At 51.9% G+C, this 21,676-nt stretch overlaps 2 protein-coding genes across 2 annotated transcripts in view; one reads left to right on the top strand and one right to left on the bottom strand.

Annotated features, from left to right (window-relative positions):
- The first annotated feature begins 621 nt into the window (after positions 1 to 621).
- On the top strand, positions 622 to 18,357 carry cd109 (CD109 molecule). Its single transcript, XM_068754138.1, has 38 exons — positions 622 to 692; positions 1,165 to 1,328; positions 1,405 to 1,433; positions 1,549 to 1,785; positions 1,874 to 1,999; positions 2,339 to 2,378; positions 2,632 to 2,713; positions 3,491 to 3,590; positions 4,334 to 4,463; positions 4,982 to 5,091; positions 5,637 to 5,876; positions 7,378 to 7,479; positions 7,558 to 7,620; positions 7,971 to 8,144; positions 8,358 to 8,510; positions 8,888 to 8,977; positions 9,304 to 9,364; positions 9,428 to 9,548; positions 9,623 to 9,740; positions 9,830 to 9,943; positions 10,077 to 10,289; positions 10,841 to 10,979; positions 11,191 to 11,367; positions 11,458 to 11,539; positions 11,610 to 11,838; positions 12,063 to 12,231; positions 12,399 to 12,589; positions 12,702 to 12,860; positions 13,008 to 13,073; positions 13,142 to 13,278; positions 13,412 to 13,568; positions 13,638 to 13,740; positions 14,151 to 14,348; positions 16,589 to 16,736; positions 17,445 to 17,601; positions 17,643 to 17,815; positions 17,865 to 18,144; positions 18,271 to 18,357. The coding sequence occupies exons 1-38, from the start codon at positions 622 to 624 to the stop codon at positions 18,355 to 18,357; spliced, it is 5,190 nt and encodes a 1,729-aa protein (XP_068610239.1).
- Positions 18,162 to 21,676, bottom strand: part of col12a1b (collagen, type XII, alpha 1b) — a 49,426-nt gene continuing 45,911 nt past the window's right edge. Inside the window, exons 70-74 of the mRNA XM_068754137.1 lie at positions 21,589 to 21,655; positions 21,286 to 21,471; positions 21,007 to 21,075; positions 20,201 to 20,371; positions 18,162 to 19,407 (exon numbers count right to left, since the gene is read on the bottom strand). Coding sequence (XP_068610238.1) covers positions 19,397 to 19,407; positions 20,201 to 20,371; positions 21,007 to 21,075; positions 21,286 to 21,471; positions 21,589 to 21,655 — 504 coding nt within the window. The 3' untranslated portion in view covers positions 18,162 to 19,396. The remainder of the gene's footprint in view (positions 19,408 to 20,200; positions 20,372 to 21,006; positions 21,076 to 21,285; positions 21,472 to 21,588; positions 21,656 to 21,676) is intronic.

Genomic DNA, 21,676 nt, shown 5'->3' with positions numbered 1-21,676 from the left:
CCAGATGTTTTTGGATCCAGATGGGACTCTCAGAATGTAATGGATCAAAGTCAGACTCAGACCATCTTCAGATTTTATTGATCCAGATCCATCCAGTGGTTTTTCTCTAATCCTGCTAACAAACAGAACCTCCGTGGTGCAGGTAACAACAGGTGGTGATGTCATCGTTGGACCTGAATGTCTCACAACCTCAGCAGTTTAAATGTTTCACGTCAAACCACCTAATGGTGGCGCTGGAGGGAAATCCACCCGGCGGCCCGCTGGCGCTGAGGCAGGACAGAAACGTGATGCTGACCTTTGAAGGTCTCCACTAATGTTTCAGGAAGCTTGCTGGCCACGCCCATCACCAGAGACACAAACCATTTACATCCACCTGTCCTTTGGGACACGCCACCGACAATATGACAGATATATTCACCTGTGCGTGTTCAGCGGGTGGAAACTCCCAGTCTTCAGTCCTCAGTGACGCTCCCGGGGGATTCAGGTAAGAAGACACGCTGCTTCATCCAGGTGATACTGTAGCGGTGGGTGGGTCACGTTCTGCAGGTATGAAAGCTGCAGCTGGAACCAGCTGCTCCCAGCTCTGAGCAGAGTCCCGGAGAACAAGGTGCCCCCGTCCAAATGGAGCCCCTGCAGGTGTTCAGGATCCTGGTCCTCATCTTGCCCATTGCTGCCCAGAACGTGGGAAACAGGTAAACCGAAGACGAGGTAATCTGATCTGATTTGATCTAATCTAATTTTATCTGATCGGATCTGATCTGATCTAATCTGATTTTATCTGATTTTATCTGATTTTATTTAATCTGATTTAATCTAATCTGATTTGATCGAATCTAATCTGATTTGATCAAATCTAATCTGATCTGATCTAATCTAATCTGATTGAATCTAATCTAATCTGATCTAATCTAATCTAATCTAATCTAATCTAATCTGATCTAATCTGATCTGATCTGATCTCGAACGTGTTTGAGGAATATTTTCAGGAATATTTGTGGTTCTGGATTCTGTCTGAAGGAACCTTGTTAGCAACACGCCCCCCCCCCCTTACATCACGCCAGCGATCCGGTCGGCGCGTCGGCTGGAACCGCTTCCTGGGTGGCCCCGCCCGGTTCTTCCACCGGCCGGGTCGTGGGTTTAGCTCACGACGGTTTGTTTTTCCAGTCCTGACCCGGCTTCCTACCTGCTGCTGACGCCGAAGTCGCTGCGTCCCGGAGTCCAGACGGCGATATCCGTCACTGTGCTAACCGAGTCGCCGGTCCAGGTCTCTGCTGACATCATCCACGGCGGGCAGATGGTGGCCTCCGCCGCCGCGCCAGTGGAAGGAGGTGAGAACCTTTGGTACCGTGAAGGGAACGCGGTGTCGGGTTCAATCAGCACTGACAGCACACTGTGGTTCTGCAGGTTGGACCGGGCTGCTGACTCTCCCGCCAGTGAGTATGACATCATAGCAATCGGGTGGCGAGCCCCCGGGAGACCAACGACGAGTCGGGACGCCAGGTGTGTCTGCACCTGAGGGGAAGGTAAAGCGATGTTGCACCCCTGCAGATCCAGGAGACCAGAACCAGCTCCCGGCTCCCTTACATGCTGGAGGTCAAAGGTCACAGAGATGGCATCCTGGTTTTCTCCAACTCAACACGGCTGATGTTCAACCACAAAAACCTGTCGACCTTCATCCAGACAGACAGACGGAACTATCGGCCCGGCCAGGAGGTGAAGATCCGGGCCGTGTCCATCGGGCCCGGTGGGAAACCCTCCGACAGCCCAGTGGACCTCGTCATCAAGGCGAGAGGAACAACCCCCCCTCGGTGGATCGCCCTCGAGGAATGATGATGATGATGCCTTTGATCTTCGTCCGTTGTCTCTGATCCAGGATCCGAAGGGGAACCGGCTCAGGCAGTGGCTGAACGTGACCAGCACCCTGGGGGCCGTGTCCCGGTGGTTCCAGCTGTCTCAGAACCCCCCTCTGGGTCAATGGACCATCATTGCCATCGTGAATGTAAGTCACACCACGGATACCGCGTCACTACGGCATGCTAATCCCAGGTGGCTGCTAGCAGGGCAGGTGGGCCGGGGCGGGCCTGGGCCACGTCCAGGAGACGGCGCTTAGAACGGGACCCCCGTGGTTCCACAGGGGGGACGCACGCACGCTTGTGCACGTCCCCCGGCTTGACGTCAAGCCCAGGGGGAATCCTTCCAGAGGCGATTACAGACCTACAAACGTTCGGTGCTGATGGCAGAACCCAAACAAAGACCGTACTTTAAAGGGTGTCCTGAAGGTGGCGCCAGAGATGAGGTCACGTGACTTCAAAGCATCCTGTCGTGCTTGTCGTTCCAGAACCTCTCCACCGAGAAGCATTTCAACGTGGACCCTTACGGTAAGGTCTCCCTGTCCTCTGACAAACATTCTGTCTTCTTGTCTGAAGCGTCACCTGTCCAGGTGTTCTGAAAGCTGTGTGTTTGGTTCAGACAGAAATAAAAGTCCAAATAAGTTCTGCTTCAGTAACTAACAAAGCGAACTTCTCACCAGGTGGCGAGCCCTCAGGCTATCTGGGGGCTCCGCCCACATTAATACCTGATTCACATAGTAGTAACAAGGACGTACTTTTACTGCGACTCGTTTGTTTGCAGTTCTGCCAAAGTTTGAGGTTCTGGTGAAAGTTCCGACCAGGGTTCACCGTGAGGACTACCTGTCGGGCTCCGTTTCAGCCAAGTGAGATCCTGTTGTTGACGCGTTTGTTGTTTGTTTACTTGTTGACGCGTTTGTTTACTTGTTGCCACGTTTGTTGTTTGTTTACTTGTTGACGCATTTGTTGTTTGTTTACTTGTTGACGTGTTTGTTTACTTGTTGACGCGTTTGTTTACTTGTTGACGCGTTTGTTGTTCGTTTACTTGTTGACGCGTTTGTTGTTTGTTTACTTGTTGACGCGTTTGTTGTTCGTTTACTTGTTGACACGTTTGTTGTTTGTTTACTTGTTGACGTGTTTGTTTACTTGTTGACATGTTTGTTGTTTGTTTACTTGTTGATGCGTTTGTTTACTTGTTGACATGTTTGTTGTTTGTTTACTTGTTGACGCGTTTGTTGTTGTTTACTTGTTGATGCGTTTGTTTACTTGTTGACATGTTTGTTGTTTGTTTACTTGTTGATGCGTTTGTTTACTTGTTGACATGTTTGTTGTTTGTTTACTTGTTGACGCGTTTGTTTACTTGTCGACGCATTTGTTGTTTGTTTACTTGTTGACGCGTTTGTTTACTTGTTGACACGTTTGTTGTTCGTTTACTTGTTGACGCGTTTGTTTACTTGTTGACACGTTTGTTGTTTGTTTACTTGTTGACGCGTTTGTTTACTTGTTGACACGTTTGTTTGTTTACTTGTTGACACATTTGTTTACTTGTTGACGTGTTTGTTTACTTGTTGACGCGTTTGTTGTTTGTTTACTTGTTGACGCGTTTGTTGTTTGTTTACCGACTGCCGGGTTCTGGTCCTCAGGTACTCGTACGGTAAAGCCGTCCTGGGTCGGATGAACCTGACGTTCTTCTATAACTATCACGGTGTTGAAGAAGTTTTCCACGACTCGAGAGACGAGAAGGTTCGAGCCTCTCATTGATATTCACCAGCGGGGGGGGGGGGGGGGGGGGGGGTCAATAATTGCTTCTGTCAATGTTCACGTTTTTATCTTTCATAAATTCCAAGTTCTAGTTTTAATCCAGGGTTCTTGTCTTTTAATCCAGGGTTCTTTATTAATCCAGGGTTCTTCATTAATCCAGGGTTCTTCATTAATCCAGGGTTCTTGTCTTTTAATCCAGGGTTCTTTATTAATCCAGGGTTCTTGTCTATTAATCCAGGGTTCTTTATTAATCCAGGGTTCTTGTCTATTAATCCAGGGTTCTTGTCTTTTAATCCAGGGTTCTTGTCTTTTAATATGGGGTTCTTGTCTTTTAATCCAGGGTTCTTTATTAATCCAGGGTTCTTCATTAATCCAGGGTTCTTGTCTTTTAATCCAGGGTTCTTTATTAATCCAGGGTTCTTTATTAATCCAGGGTTCTTGTCTATTAATCCATGACTGTCTCAAATTCTATCAACATGAGTCAATAATCAACCGAGATATTGACCAACAAATGTTGAAGACGACAATGTTAATGAAAAATGTAAACTGATCCAGAATCCATGATTTATTCTGGATTATCACCAGAATGCGGATCCGTGCAGAACGTCTTGAGTTATCTTGCTCACGGACGGACCACATAATTATATCAATGACCCGGTAACGAATGCCTCATGGACCGGTACCGGCTGCCCCGCCCCTCATGATGTCATTGTTGTGCGACCCAGATTGATGGCTCTGCAGATTTCATGGTTGGCGTTCCCAACTACGAAATGCTGCCAGGACGACGGACGGAACCGACCTCCGACCCCGGCGCCTTCGTTACGGTTGTGGCTCGCGTGACTGAAGACCTGTCAGGTGAGCTGCGTGGTGATGAATATATTTATGAAATAGAATGTATTACAGTACAAGTACAGTCAAACAATAGAATGTATTACAGTACAAGTACAGTCAAACAATAGTGTGTATTACAGTACAAGTACAGTCACACAGTAGCATGTATTACAGTACAAGTACAGTCAGACAATAGAATGTATTACAGTACAAGTACAGTCAAACAATAGAATGTATTACAGTACAAGTACAGTCAAACAATAGTGTGTATTACAGTACAAGTACAGTCAGACAATAGAATGTATTACAGTACAAGTACAATCAGACAATAGAATGTATTACAGTACAAGTACAATCAGACAATAGAATGTATTACAGTACAAGTACAGTCAAACAATAGAATGTATTACAGTACACGTGTGTCTCATCAAGATCTACAGACACGCCTCCTGAACCCATGACCTCAACAGGAAGTTCTTCCTTTTGAATTTGACCTCACTTCCTGTGTACGAGGCTGCTTTGATCTTTGCTTGATCTCTCAGGTCTCTCCTATAGCAGCACAGCAAAGGTGTGTCTGACCACGTCCAGGTATAAAATGTCCCTTCTGGACCACCCACCAGCGCTACGACCGGCGCTGACCTTCACTGCCACGGTACGGTTATTGATTTAGAATCTAATTTATGTGGGACCTGAATAAGAGCTGCACCTTCAGACGTACAGAACTCACCCTCAGGTGTGCAGAACTCACCCTCAGGTGTGCAGAACTCACCCTCAGGTGTGCAGAACTCACCCTCAGGTGTGCAGAACTCACCCTCAGGTGTGCAGAACTCACCCTCAGGTGTACAGAACTCACCTTCAGACGTACAGAACTCACCCTCAGGTATACAGAACTCACCTTCAGACGTACAGAACTCACCTTCAGACGTACAGAACTCACCCTCAGGTATACAGAACTCACCTTCAGACGTACAGAACTCACCTTCAGACGTACAGAACTCACCCTCAGGTGTACAGAACTCACCTTCAGGTGTGCAGAACTCACCCTCAGATGTACAGAACTCACCCTCAGGTGTGCAGAACTCACCCTCAGGTGTACAGAACTCACCCTCAGGTGTGCAGAACTCACCCTCAGGTGTACAGAACTCACCTTCAGGTGTGCAGAACTCACCTTCAGGCATGCTTACTGTTTTTTTCCAGCTGAAAATACGCAGGTATGACGGTCATCTGCCGTCAGTGGACGATCAGCTGAGGACCGTCCAGGTGAAGGTGGTGCAGATGAGGAAGAACCGGCCGTGGTCTGGGACAGCCGACGTGGACCAGGAGCATCTCTATCCGGATGAGATGGTGCCTGAAAACCTGGAGCTTCCTGTCCCTGCAGATGGACTGATCCCCCTCCACATCTGGATCAGGAACGACACCCAAAGGCTCACCGTTAAGGTAAGAAGATGTTTATCACGGCAAGACAAATAAAGAACAAATAAAACTGCAATTATCAAAATGATGCAAAGGAAATATAGAAAACGAGTAAATTAGCGTCTCTTGCTGTAACTGAGCAGGAATATTCCAGATGGGGAATATTCCAGATGGGGATGATGTATGAGCTCAGACGGCGCCTTTCCTGACATGTAAATCAGTTCATGATGATGATGAATATATTTATTAGATAGAATGTTAGAGTACAAGTACAGTCACACAGTAGCATGTATTGCAGTACAAGTACAGTCACACAGTAGCGTGTATTACAGTACAAGTACAGTCACACAGTAGCGTGTATTACAGTACGAGTACAGTCACACAGTAGCATGTATTACAGTACAAGTACAGTCAAACAGTAGCATGTATTGCAGTACAAGTACAGTCACACAGTAGCGTGTATTACAGTACGAGTACAGTCAAACAGTAGCATGTATTACAGTACAAGTACAGTCAAACAGTAGCATGTATTGCAGTACAAGTACAGTCACACAGTAGCGTGTATTACAGTACGAGTACAGTCACACAGTAGCATGTATTACAGTACAAGTACAGTCACACAGCAGCATGTATTACAGTACAAGTACAGTCACACAGTAGCATGTATTACAGTACAAGTACAGTAAACAGTAGCATGTATTACAGTACAAGTACAGTCACACAGTAGCATGTATTACAGTACAAGTACAGTAAACAGTAGCATGTATTACAGTACAAGTACAGTCAACCAGTAGCATGTATTACAGTACAAGTACAGTAAACAGTAGCATGTATTACAGTACAAGTACAGTCAAACAGTAGCGTGTATTACAGTACAAGTACAGTCACACAGTAGTGTGTATTACAGTACAAGTACAGTCACACAGTAGCATGTATTACAGTACAAGTACAGTCAAACAGTAGCATGTATTACAGTACAAGTACAGTCACACAGTAGTGTGTATTACAGTACAAGTACAGTCAAACAGTATCATGTATTACAGTACAAGTACAGTCAAACAGTATCATGTATTACAGTACGAGTACAGTCAAACAGTAGCATGTATCACAGTACGAGTACAGTCAAACATCCTGTCTCAGAGGAGCATTTCTTGCGGTCTTGTTTCCGTTGAAAGTCCTTCGTACATAAATCATCGACATTTAACAATACAAATACAAATAATAAAAATAAAACAAAAATAAAACCAATATTCAATAATTCAATTGATGCAAAGTAACATTAGAAAAATAAACTGATTTTACACCACCGATGCAAACTAACAATTAATCTAAAATAAATTACACCCCTGATGCAGAACGACAATGAATGACAATAGATTACATCAATTACAATCAATTACAATCAATTAAAATCAATTACAATCAATTACAATCAATTACAATCAATTACAATCAATTACAAAGACACTTCATATCATCATCATCATCTGCATATCGGTTTTTTATCTGTTTCATCTCTGCCCAGGCTTCTTTTGAAGACAGCCACGCCCACCTCCAGCTCAACAGGATGTACACCTCGCCCAGCCAGTCCTACCTGCAGATCCACGGCCCCCCCAGTCCTCTCCGGGTCGGCACCAGGAACGTGGTTCTGTGCAACAGGAAGCGATGCGGTCCGGACTGACGGCCCATTTCTGTCTCCCTTCAGGTGGGTTCACCTGTTGAGCTGCAGATTGAGAGCAGCTTTCCCACCACTGAGATCCACTACGTGGTGAGTCACGTTTCAGTTCACTTCCTGAACATGCTAGGAGGAGCAAGGTCGTAGGTCATTTCCTGTCTTTAAACTTTCACCTCCGTCTGAGCGTGAACGTCAGCAGGACGTTCTGAACAGAAACTAGAAGCAGGCCTTCAGGTGTTGGAGGTGACCCGGTTCATCATCTGGATCCATTTATTGTCCAACTTCATGGACACCGTTGGACAAAAATGACCTGATGACATCACCCTCAGATCGAGCACGTCAGAGTCGGTTGTGGATCCGGGTCCCGTTCGGATCGGTTGGTCCAGAGTGTTTCAGGTAACAGGTACTGATCCAGATTGACCTGAGAGGTGTTTTGTGTGAAGGTGAAGTCCAGAGGTCAGGTGGTCTCTGCTGGGACGAGCTCTGGTGATTTGTCTCTGGTCCCAGAAGCCAGCTGGGCCCCCATGGCCTGCATCATCGTCTTCTGTGTCCATGACAACGGAGAGATCATCAATGATGTCATCAAACTTTCTGTCAGCCCGGCTTTACGGAACCAGGCGAGAAATGGTTTTGGTTGTCTTTGGTTAGCCACTGCTAACTAGCGATTGATCCACAGCACAGAACCAATCACATTCCCACGTAGCTGTCTGCTAACCGGACCATACAGGAAGTGTTCATTTTCCTGAATATCGATTATTGATCACAAACGATACTCCTAGTTAGGTTCACCTCCTCCACCTGAACCGGCCCGTGTGTCACTCCACCCACAGGTGTCTCTGGACTGGAGCCATACCATGGTGGCGCCCGCCGCCGATGTCAGACTGAGGGTCAAGGTGGCAGAGCCCGCCTCCCTGGTTGGGATCCTGGTGGTGGACAAGGCATCGCAGGGGGCGGGATCAGGCAATGACATCACACAGGATGAGGTGGGAGCGTCAGGCAGGAGACGCGTCACCGGTTAGCCATTGGCATTAGCATGTCCATGTTAGCATGTCCAAAATACTGTAAACAAGTGTGTAATTAGTGTTATTACAGTGTTATAAGAGCATGAATAGAGTGCTGCTGTTGCCATTATTATTGTCATTAGCACCTCAGGCTACGTAGCAGGTCTTTGAGGTCTGTGAAACTACCCAGGGTCCTCTCTGGTTTCATATTTACCACCCTAAGCCCAACTTGTTCCTGTAATGACCCCCCTGCAGGGACTTGTATGAAATCCAGCCGCCCCGGATCAGCGCCAACGAAGCCGGCGGTTTGCGTCCCACTTTGTTTCGCTGCTGCTCTGAGGACGCCGTGTTTCTTTCAGGTGTTGAAGGCGCTGATGGGCTACAGCGATTCTGAGGGCGACGCCCCCTTTGAGGAGTTGGGACTGGGAGACCCATACTCCGTGTTTAAGGTCAGCCTCCCCGGAGACACGCCACGCCCAGTATCGCATCTCCATACTGGGTCCGGGTTCTAACAGGAGGAGTTAGTCCAGACCTGCTCTCCGTCCCGGTGGCCTAGAGGCTGGACCATCTGGATCAGAACCGCAGTCTAAAAGCCTGGCGCTCCAGTCAGGTGGAGGCTAGGCTAGGCTAGGCTAGGCTAAAGACACAGAGAATCAATGATATGAAGAGATTGTTCCTCTGGATCGGATCCTATTTGATAAAACAGAGGACGACAGGAACCGGGTTCATTGTGATCTGATCCGTGATGACCTGTTGTTCCCGCCCCTTCCTGCAGGCCTGTGACCTCATGGCGCTGACTGACGCCAGTTTGCCGATGACCATGAAGACTGAATATGGTAGGTTTCCCTTCGGCCCGCTTTCGGCTTCGTCTCTGCGACGCTAACGTACCTTTCAAACAGAGTGGGAGGTGCTTGACCAGGATCACGGTGTGGAGGAGCAGCAGGAGGAGCAGCAGCAGGAGCAGCAGGTCGTACGAGACCACTTCCCAGAGACCTGGGTCTGGATGGACACCAACACTGGGTGACGCCTCGCGTTCAAACACACCTTCCCCCGATGCTAGCACATGAACCAGGTGGGCCCATGTCGTCACGCAGAGCCTCGACGACCGCCGAGCTGGACCTGACCGCGCCGGACAGCATCACCACCTGGGTCGCCAGCGCCTTCGTCATGTCCCGGGACCTGGGCCTCGGCCTGGTGGAGGCGCCTGAGAAGGTGTTTCCACGTGGGAGTTGTGGTAGCATTGCTGCTAGCTTCTAGCGCCGCTCCCTTACCTGTGCGTGCTTCACCTGGTCTCCCTGCAGCTCGTCGTGTTCCGGGACTTCTTCATGTCCTTCAGTCTGCCGGCCTGCATCGTCCGAGGAGAGGAGCTGCTTCTGGAGATCATCCTGTTCAACTACCTTCAGGAGGACCTGCAGGTGAGCTGGGTGGACCGGCAGGTGTAGATTACACCTGGGTGGTTCAGGTTTTAACACGCAAATCTCCGGGGACACCCTGTCCTCGTCCCACCCTGAACGTGATCTGGGTGGGTCCCTCCATCTTTGTCTCCAGGTCAGCGTGACCGTCTCCCAGAGCGCCTCATTCGAGTTCGTCCTCGGGAACGAGATCCACGCGCCCGGAAGTCGCCGCGCCTTTGTGGCGAGCCAGCGAGGAGCGTCCGTCCTCATTCCCATCCGACCGCTGGTCCTCGGAGACCTCCTGATCTCCGTGGACGCCACGTCGCCCATGGCGTTCCACCGCGTCCTGAAGACGGTGCTCGTAAAGGTGCGGTGACACACGATCGATCCGCACGCTATTGATACGGCCGTAGCGTCGGTGGCCTCGCTCCGCCTCCAGCAGGACCCGGAGGGGGTCTAGGTCTGGACCTGAACCAGATGGGTTCTGTTGTCCAGGCGGGTCAGAGCTGAGACGCCTTCAAACAAACCACAAGTCCAGTCGATCAATACATGGATCAATACCGATAATCAGCCGACCAACTAACCGACCGACCAATGAAACATCCAACCGACCGACCGACCGACCAATGAAACATCCAACCGACCGACCGACCAATGAAACATCCAACCGACCGACCACCCGACCAATGAAACATCCAACCGACCGACCGACCGACCAATGAAACATCCAACCGACCGACCACCCGACCAATGAAACATCCGACCGACCGACCGACCAATGAAACATCCAACCAAACAGCCTGTCAGCTTTAAAACAAACACCGACGGCGCGTCTCGCCGGTGGACGCTGTCCTTCCCCGCTGTGAGACAGGGCCGTCCCCTAACCGGGCCGGCCTTCCTGTGGTCCTGTCCCTGCAGGCTGAAGGACTGGAGCAGACCTGGTCCACCTCCCTGCTGCTGGAACCCCTGCTCGACACCAGCGTCTCCAGAAACGTGATGTTCACCTTCCCGGCGGGCGCCGTGGCGGGCAGCCAGAGAGTCTCAGTGGCGGCTGTCGGTACGTTCAGCACCCGGGGTTCTGGACTGGGGCCGGACCCGGTTCCACAGAGGCCCCGTTGTCTCTGCAGGGCCAGAGCCGTGGAGCAGCTGCTCCATAAATGTTCTTCACGCTAACGATGATTCACAGATTAGCCAATCAGATGATTCCTTCGTGTGGCGCCTCCCCCTCCTTCACTCATGGTGTCTGATTCGTTTCCATGGCGATGAAGGGGACATCCTGGGCCCGTCCATCAGTGGCCTGGAATCTCTGATCCAGTTGCCCCGCGGCTGTGGGGAACAGAACATGATCAACTTTGCCCCGAACATCTACGTCCTCTGGTATCTGACGGCGACCGGAGGGGCGGAGCCGGACACCACCAACAGAGCCGTGGCGTACATGATCATTGGTAATCTGACTCCAGGCCCCGCCTCCGCCTCCGCCTCCGCTCAGGTCACAACGCAGTACCTGGTGTAACCTCAGGTGTCTTCCTCACCAGGTTACGAACAAGAGCTGTCCTTTCAGAGAGCAGATGGCTCCTTCAGTGCCTTCGGAGAAGGGGACCAATCAGGAAGCACCTGGTATGTCTCACCTGCCCGTCGAACACGGACACGCCTCCCAGAAAGGGCTCTGACCGGAGCTCCCCTGCAGGCTCACGGCGTTCGTGCTGAAGTGCTTCCTGCAGGCGCGGCCCTTCGTGGACATCGACCCCAACGTGATCCACAGAGCGGCGGCGTATTTGGGCGCCCAGCAGGGGGCAGATGGGCGATTCATCGAGAACGGCAGAGTCATCCACTCAGAACTCAAAGGGGGCCAGGACAGCGAGCTGTCCCTCACGGCCTACGTCCTCATCGCCCTGCAGGAGGACGCCGACATCGGGGTCAGGGTCTTAGCGGTTTCTCTCCACACCTCACCTGAACTAACACCTGGCGGCTAACGAAGCGCCGCTCACCTGGTTACGAACTGTAGCTGTGTGTAAGAACGACAGCGAATGCTAACACGTTTGTAGCTAACATTAGCACCGGAGCTAAGCCAGACACCTGAGTGCGACGCTCAATCAACATGTGATTAGCGTGTGGCTCCGCCCTGTTCCCTGTCTGGCAGGCTCGCTACTCCAGCCAGGTGTCGCTCGCCGTGGCCTACCTGGACGGCCACCTGCAGGTCGTCGCCAGCAACTACAGCCTGGCCCTGCTGACCTACGCGCTGACTCTGTTCGACCACGCCCAAGGCCAAGCCACGCTCCTCAAGCTAATGGAACGAGCCGATGTCGAAGGTCGACGACAGACCAGATATATTGATCCTGATAATCAATGTCATTGTTGAAGGAATGCAGAAACACAGCAACGTGTTTGTAGTTGTGAAAACACGAGTCTCTAGTGCCCTCTGGTGGAGACTTGACGAAGGCCGTCAGGTTTATAACCTCCTCTCCTCGCTAAGCAGACGGTGTGCCCATGTGGTCGTCTTCAGACGATGGCCTGGCATCGTCATGGCAACCCCGCTCGGCAGGCATCGAGATGGTGTCGTACCTGCTGCTCTCTCAACACTCGCTGGGTCTCCTCACCGAGGGCATCGTCTCCGCCAAGTGGCTGAGCAAGCAGCGCAACCACCTGGGGGGCTACGGGAGCACGCAGGTGAGACGCCACACAAAGACACACCCACAAACCACAGTCATCACCACCTGGAAGCAGGAAGCCAGCAGCCAATGCCAAAATAAAAGCGTCTGACCCCCGCGTCTCCTCCCAGGACACCATCGTGGCTCTGCAGGCCTTGTCCATGTTCGCAGGTCTGATCGTGTCCCAAGACATCAACGCCACCGTCCGGGTGGACACGGCCCCTTCGGCCGCCGCCGCCGCCTCCTTCCACATCCACCGGGACAACTCCATGATCCACCAGAGCCAGCAGGTACGCCGAGGTCACCTGAGCGTAAGGATCGAGCGCCGGGTCAGGTGATGCGACCAGAGCGCGCCGGCCGAGGTCACCTGAGGTCATCTGAGCGTAAGGATCGAGTGCCGGCTGCAGGTGCTCTGACGCATCGTCCTGTTCCTTCAGATCGAACCACAAGCGTATCTGGACCTCCAGGTGACGGCAGAGGGTCGCGGACTTGTCCTGTTCCAGGTAAGCGTCTGGAGCGCCCCCTCTGGTCAGCAGTCACATCCTTGAATCCCGATCCTGGCTTTCTTCAGGTCAACGTGTTCTATAACATCAGAGGGGAGGAGCTGACGCGGAGGAGGCGGGCCGCCGGCGAGCACGGGGCCTTCCGTCTGATCATCAAGCTGTTTGACTCTGAAGAAAACTCTGCTCACCTGTACGTGTGCACCAGGTGAGCAGCTGCGCTCGGAGAAGCTCAATGCTTCGTTCCCACCTGAGAGTCAGGACGGATTGATTCTGGTCACGTGACCTCTCCATACAACCTCCAGGTATTACTAACACCTTCTGCTCCGCCCCGTCTGCAGCCTGTGGGAGGGTCTGAGCCTGAACGCCACGGGCATGGCCATCATGGAGGTGGGTCTGCTGAGCGGCTTCAGCCTGCCGCCGGATGCCATGGCAACGGACGACGTGGTGAAGAAGGTGGAGACCCAGCAGGGAAAGGTCATCCTGTACCTGGACTCTGTAAGCGTGACTAAAGCCCCAGAATGCACGGCGGGTGACGGTGTTTCTGAAGGTCAGGTGTGTTTCCAGGTAACGAGGGAGGAGATTTGTCTGCTGCTTCCTCTGGTCCTCGAGCAGAAGGTCGCCAAAGTCCAGGAGGCGACAGTCATCGTCTTCGATTACTACGAACCACGTGAGACTCACGCCTGTCCCTGAACCTCCCCTTCAGGAGGAAGAGGCTCCTCCTCTTCTTCATGGGTTCAAAGCGCGCCGGACTTCATGAGGGCATCCAACTCGTGTTGTCCTTCTGTAGACCGGTCTTGGTCTCCAGACCACTTTCTAAGGGTCTCGGTCTCGTCTCGTCTCGTCTCGGTCTCGATACTCTCCAGACCCGATAATGTCTCCGTCTCCGTCTCCGTCTCCGTCTCGTCTCGTCTCGTCTCGATACTCTCCAGACCCAATAATGTCTCGGTCTCGGTTGGTGTGGTCTTGACTACAACCCTAGCACCAACACACCAGAGCATCCACTGGCCTCAGGTCCATGAAGGTCTCAAACCAATGGGGGTGCAGCAGGTGGACTCACGGTGACCTTTGACATTCCAGGGCGGAGGTCAGAGAGGAGCTACAACTCCCACTGGAGGAGCAACATGACCTCCAAGTTCTTCTGCGGGGAGGACAACCGTCTGTGCAAAGACGACCCTCAGGTCAACGCCGGTTCCCGGTGCAGCCACGGCGCCCTGGTGACCGGCCTCCTCTTCATCGTCTTCCACATCGTCTTCATCGCCCCGCCCCCGATCACCTGTTTTTAGAGTCCACTAGAGATGACTAGAACTCACTCGATAGAACTAGTACTCTCCTCTCCAGCGACTGTCACCAAAGGAAGCCGCTGTGCTTCGTTGCCATGGGAACCTCCAGGTTCACTTTTCAGGTGATATTTAAAATATCAAATATATTCTCTACATTAAAATAATGACAAACAAGATGACTCTGGATCGTGTTTTCATTTACTACAAATAAAGCGGCGTGCTCGCGGTAGCATTCACAGGTGTGTTTCAACAACCAATCAGAGATCAGCTCCATCCCCTTCAAAACCAGGTGTGTTTCACCTGGAGCTGGTCCACACAGAGAAACAGTCCAGGTCCACACGGTGAAACAGTCCAGGTCTACACGGTGAAACAGTCCAGGTTCACACGGTGAAACAGTCCAGGTCCACACGGTGAAACAGTCCAGGTCTACACGGTGAAACAGTCCAGGTCTACACGGTGAAACAGTCCAGGTCTACACGGTGAAACAGTCCAGGTTCACACGGTGAAACAGTCCAGGTCTACACAGTGAAACAGTCCAGGTCCACACGGTGAAACAGTCCAGGTCTACACGGTGAAACAGTCCAGGTCTACACGGTGAAACAGTCCAGGTTCACACGGTGAAACAGTCCAGGTCTACACAGTGAAACAGTCCAGGTCCACACGGTGAAACAGTCCAGGTCTACACGGTGAAACAGTCCAGGTCTACACGGTGAAACAGTCCAGGTCCACACGGTGAAACAGTCCAGGTCTACACGGTGAAACAGTCCAGGTCTACACGGTGAAACAGTCCAGGTCTACACGGTGAAACAGTCCAGGTCCACACGGTGAAACAGTCCAGGTCTACACGGTGAAACAGTCCAGGTTCACACTGTGAAACAGTCCAGGTTCACACGGTGAAACAGTCCAGGTTCACACGGTGAAACAGTCCAGGTCCACACGGTGAAACAGTCCAGGTCTACACGGTGAATCAGTCCAGGTCTACACGGTGAAACAGTCCAGGTTCACACGGTGAAACAGTCCAGGTTTACAGAGTGAGTTCTGGGTCAAACCCGGGGTCTCCTTCCAGTTGGACGTGCCTCAGAAACCTCCAAGGGGAGGGGCCCGGAGGCCTCCTATCCAGGTGTGAACCTCTTCACCTGCGTCCTGTGGCTGGGGAGGAGCTCCACTCCCACCTCCCTCCCGACTCAGGAATCTTTCTGCTCCTATGAACATCTCAACATCCAAATCATCTCAGGAGGCGGGGTGTAGGCGAGGGCGTCGCCCCACCTCAGGAACCAGCGAGGTCTGGATCTGGTCCGGATAAAGGTATGGATCCGTGATTTATCTTGGCTTTCCTTAACAATGCGAGAACCCTCAGGGAACCGTGAAACGTTCTGACAATCTGAACTAGCCTTTAATCAAAGGTCGACATCAGGGATCAAGGAAAACGTTATTCATCCCGGCAGCCGGTAACAAACCAACAACCAGCTGCCTCGCGTAAAACCGCATCCCAAAACACAGCAGCACCGAGCCCGACCCAGACGGGCCTGGTCCAGAAGCTCTCTGTAGGGACCCGGATCAGCCAGCGGTCAGCAGCGACCCACGTCCTCGCCTCGCTGTCTCCACCCACGTCCTCACCTTGCTGCCTCCACCCACGTCCTCGCCTGCGGCTCCGAAGGGAACACAGGTCCAGCTTCAGGACGGTACCGTGGGAAGACTCCGTCGTGTGGCTAAAGGCTAGCGTTAGCAGTTCGGAGTCTGGACCACAGACTCCATGTGGTTTTGGTTGAACCACCAACCATTACAGATCCATAAAAGTTCTGTTCCCAGACAGAACCAGCGTCACAAATCCTCCACAGCCGTGGCGCCAGAGCAACTCCCGGGCCGATCAGCCATTACAAGAAAGGCGTGAACATCTTGTCCAATCGGAAATGACTCGTTAAAATCAATGAAAGTGATTGCGTCACAATGGAGACGCCACGTTGATGACATCATGAACAAGCAGCACAAACCCAACCAGAATCTGGGTCCGTGGTTCTGAGCCTGTGGTCGGCCCATTAAAGCGGCTCTGCAGAGACTTTGATGGTTCAGTTCTCAAATTACACGAAGCTGCAGTGGAAACCAAGTCGTTTATCAAGAACAAATGAGGACGGCTTCCGTTTCATTGGTCGTTGGTCCACAGGAGGAGGGGCTACCGTGACCCAGTTTGGGTACTACAGATCCTTGGGCTGTGGTCTCCGGCTGAGTCTTCATCAGGTGGACTGGGGGTACCGGGAGCTGTGGTGAATGACGATGAACGGTTCCGTCTGAACCTGAACGTGAGGCCTTGTGGATTTGTGGGCCCTGCGGCAGACATTAGGGGGCAGCAGAGCTCTTTGCAGGGGCTGATGGGTAACGGCCCAAGGTGACATCATCAGCTCCTCGCCCCCGTGCTGCTGAACGGATGAGGAGGGGGACATTTTTCCACTACCACATCTCACCTTGAGACGACCGTGTCTGGAAATATAAAAAACATAAAAACATAAAACAGGTCATCAGTCAGTGCAAGCGGCGTTCCACGGAGCGCCGGCGATTCCCGTCTGGAGGTTAAACGGGGCCGGAAGCAGCGCTGGGGAGGGAACCCCCCCCCCCCCCGATAAATCCAGCTCCATCTGGGATCGGGACTGTTGAGCGGTGATGAATCAACCATTCCTATCTCTGTGTCGGCCCACAATGCGCTGGCGGCACGTCCAGGGTGTGCCCCGCCCGTAGTCCGCTGGGATGAGATCCAGAAACAGGCGCGAAGCACAAAGAGAATAAATCAATGAGCAGATGGGTTAGGGTTGATCAATCACTAGCTAACTGTGCTACATGCTAGCTGTGAGACCGTGTTGATCAATCACCAGCTAGCACTAGCACCTCTGTCATCCCAGTACCGTCTATGTCACCCCAGTACCCTCTATGTCATCCCAGTACCGTCTATGTCACCCCAGTACCCTCTATGTCATCCCAGTACCGTCTATGTCATCCCAGTACCCTCTATGTCATCCCAGTACCGTCTATGTCACCCCAGTACCCTCTATGTCATCCCAGTACCGTCTATGTCACCCCAGTGCCCTCTATGTCATCCCAGTACCGTCTGTCACCCCAGTACCCTCTATGTCATCCCAGTGTGTCTCTATGTCACCCCAGTGCATCTCTATGTCGCCACAGTGCCCTATGTCATCCCAGTGCCCCTCTGTCATCCCAGTACCGTCTATGTCACCCCAGTGCCCCTCTATGTCATCCCAGTACCGTCTATGTCACCCCAGTACCCTCTATGTCATCCCAGTACCGTCTGTCACCCCAGTGGGTCTCTGTTGCCAGTGTCATCCCAGTGTGTCTCTATGTCGCCACAGTGCCCCTCTATGTCGCCACAGTGCCCTATGCCATCCCAGTGCCCCTCTATGTCACCCCAGTGCATCTCTATGTCACCACAGTGCCCTATGTCATCCCAGTGCCTATGTCACCCCAGTGCATCTCTATGTCGCCACAGTGCCCTATGTCATCCCAGTGCCTATGTCACCCCAGTGCCCCTCTATGTCATCCCAGTGCATCTCTATGTCACCCCAGTGCCCCTCTATGTCATCCCAGTGCATCTCTATGTCATCCCAGTGCCCTATGTCACCCCAGTGCATCTCTATGTCATCCCAGTGCCCTATGTCACCCCAGTGCATCTCTATGTCGCCCCAGTGCCCCTCTATGTCATCCCAGTGCCCCTCTATGTCACCACCGTGCCCTATGTCATCCCAGTGCCCCTCTATGTCATCCCTGAAGTCAGACAGGGAGGCGGAGTAAGTTTTCAGTAGTTTTATTGAAAAATGCCTCGTCTGTTTTCAGAAATAAATAAGATTGACTGTGAGGCTGTGGAATTCTCTTCTGCAGGTGGAACGTGATGCGTCGCGTCCGACGTGTTCCAGGTTTACGTTCAGACTGAGAAAGCAGACATGCAAATCATGAGAGACACAAAGCTGTGTTTAACTGCAACGCTGAGACCCGCCCCCTGATTATATGTACTAGATGGCGTGTGAGAACATGCGTCACGTCTTTAGCGTGTGGCTGCTCGCCACGAACAGCAAATGCTACAAGCAGATGACCATAAACTCCTCCCTCTGCCACACCTCCACCTGTCACGTAAGGTATCGTCCAATCAGAGTGAGGCGTCAAACCCCATCAACACTACAGCAAACACAGATTCAGACAGAAAACAGGCTCGTCTTATGAGGCCTTTCTTCATCGCCATCTCGTTCAACTGCGGCTTCGGGACACACCGTCCTACTCGGGGGCGGGGGCGGGGACTACTCGGTTCCGGGTTCCGGAGGGTACCAGCCTGCTCGGAGATAGCGTTGGGCCAGGTGAGCACAAGTTGACAGAATGTCTTTAGCATGCACACAAAAGAAGTGTTAGTTCTGCTGCAGCTGACGGGGGCGTGTCCTCAGTGTGAGGAGGGCGTGTCATATGATGTAACAACTTCACTAATTAATAATTAAATATCAGTTCAGAAACGAAATATGCATGCTATGTACCCCATATGTACCCGCCCCCATTTCCATGGTTACCAGATGAGTGGGATTTCTTTCAGAAGAGGGTTTCCACGGCAACCAAACATTTATTAAAAATGACATTATGAGTACTGATCAGTACTAATCGGTACTAATGTATAACGATGAGTATTGCTGAAAACTGATAAGTATTAATGAGTACTGATGAGTACTAATGAATGCTGAGTACTAATGAGTACTGATTAGTATTAATGTGTACTAATGAGTACTGATGAGCATCATTCCAGAGTGCTTGAACATTTTTGATTTGCCCTTCTGATCAACCAATCAGCTGCCACCTTCAGCAGGACACGCCCCCGGTAAATGCTTCATTCAGTGAGGTGTTCCCTCAGGAGGAGGAGCCTGCTGGTCAGGTAAATAAAGGTCATTCCGGTATCTGCTGCTGGTGTCGGTGGTTGCCGTGGCAGCCGGAGTCTTGTTCGTGTCCCTCTTTGCTCTACGGGAGTTGGGTTTGTACGGGGGTCAGTGAAAGCAGCACGGTCGACTACGATGAACCTGAAACAGCCAACCAGGAGGAAGCCGTTAGCGTCATTGATTAGTGATCACTTTCACTCCTCCTGAATCAACATCCAACATTCTGGGGGATGATTGTCCTCCAAACATCCGACCGCCGGGCGTCCTGGAGGACAGAGGACAACGACCATCGATGGCCTGATGGATCCATGTCGTCTGATGTCACCTGGCTGCTCTTATTTTGTTATCAGTGGCTACTAGAGTTAGCCGTTAGCGCTGCCTACTATTGATCAGCATGAGCATTAGCGAGCTGAACGTCATGGATCGTGTCGGCTGCAGTGGAAACAGATGGGACGCGGTCGGACGCGGTCGGACGCGGTCGGACGCACCTCAGCGGCCCCTGTCTCTGACAGAATATATTAAATATTACGGCTCTAGAAGCGACCAGATCCCAGCGAGGAGGATCCTATCAGGGGCTCAGCAGAGTCAGACGACACGACGGAAACCGTTAGCTTAGCTCCGGTCCGATGCTACGTCTGGGTGATTAAATAAAAAGTTTGAATCGTTAATAAACAGAAGCTGAAAGAACTTTACCTTCATGAAAATCATTTAGCAAGTTAGCATCAAACGTTGATATTCCTATGGACTAGGAGGTGGCGCTAGCATCTGAGCTAAGCTAGGCTGAAGGACCTGGACCCATTATGTCCACAGGGTCATGTGACCGACAGAAAACATCCCAGAATGTTGGCGTTATCAAGAGAGTCGTAGCCACGGGCTGCTCATTAGCATTGATTAGCCGCGGCATGATGCTACGTGGTAGCGCCCTCATACGTACCCACGTAGCCTTGGCCGTTGTAAGGAATACCCACACACTGGGACGAGTCACAGTATCCAGAGGGTCCCGGAGGCCCGCGGACTCCGCCGTGTCCTGGACGTCCAGGGGGACCACGAGGCCCGGCAGAGCCTGGAGAACCAGGAGGTCCTGTCCTGCTTTGTCCTGGGGGGCCTGGCGGAAGAATACAGAACTTCAGTTTAAAGACAGACGTCTGGACAATAAAGAAAGATGTTTAAAGCACATGACTTGGACATGATGTCAGACTGGTTTCAGGTTACTTCCTGCCGGAAAACATGTCCTTCCTGCTAGAGAACACCTCCTTCCTGCTAGAGAACATGTCCTTCCTCTTAGAGAACACCTCCTTCCTGCTAGAGAACACCTCCTTCCTGCTGGAAAACATGTCCTTCCTGCTGGAAAACATGTCCTTCCTGCTAGAGAACATGTCCTTCCTGCTAGAGAACATGTCCTTCCTGCTAGAGAACACCTCCTTCCTGCTAGAGAACACCTCCTTCCTGCTAGAGAACATGTCCTTCCTGCTAGAGAACATGTCCTTCCTGCTAGAAAACATTTCCTTCCTGCTAGAGAACATGTCCTTCCTGCTAGAGAACATTTCCTTCCTGCTAGAGAACACCTCCTTCCTGCTAGAGAACATTTCCTTGCTGCTGGAGAACAAGTAGAAAGAACATCGGAACGTTTCGTTTTCATTCATCCGCCAAACTTCCGTTTGCCAAGTATCAAGCAGGAAGCACTTCAAAATAAAAGCGGCATAAAGGAGGGAAGCAGGAGGAGGAAGGAGGGAGACGCACCAGGAGGTCCTCTTGATCCTTTCTGTCCCACTCCTGGCAGTCCTCGGTCTCCTTTCTCTCCTGCAGGACCTGAAGGAAACACAGCATTCCATCAATCAGGTGATACTGGTCATGTGACGTGGAGCCAGTCCAAAAGGGGCGGGTCTACCCCTGGTTCCACCCACCAGGGGCGTCGGCCTCCATACAGATGACGCTAAGCCTCGTTAGTTTCCTGGGACGGTCCCAATAAACGCTAGTGGTCCCGGTACTGGTCCGTTAAGCTCCTCCCTCTGATCCTACCTGTCTCACCCTGCTGGCCGGGTAAACCTGGACTTCCAGGGAAACCATTCACTCCTGCGGGACCCAGCTCTCCACGGGATCCCTGGCTGCCGGGGAGGCCGGCAGGTCCGGGGGGGCCCGGCGTGTTTCTGCGGTGGACGCCCCTGGGGATCTGGTTCAGCAGCGCGTTGACCCGGGTCATTTGTGCTGCAGCAACAGAAGAAGAAACGTCAGCGTCGGGCCGGCAGCACCAGGAAGGATCCTGGAGGTCAAGGGGGACACGTAAGGGGGACACGTAAGGGGGACACGTAAGGGGGACCGTACCGGACACGACCTGCTCACAAACTTGTCTGGCGAGGGACCGCATCATGTTCTGAGGAGCGAAGCTGCCCTGAGGAACGACAGGAAGGAC

The sequence above is a fragment of the Brachionichthys hirsutus genome, chromosome 20 (assembly GCF_040956055.1).
Source record: "Brachionichthys hirsutus isolate HB-005 chromosome 20, CSIRO-AGI_Bhir_v1, whole genome shotgun sequence".
NCBI classification, from domain to species: domain Eukaryota; kingdom Metazoa; phylum Chordata; class Actinopteri; order Lophiiformes; family Brachionichthyidae; genus Brachionichthys; species Brachionichthys hirsutus.
The sequence above is the reverse complement of the archived record's forward strand: the minus strand, read 5'-3'. Positions and strand labels throughout refer to the sequence as shown.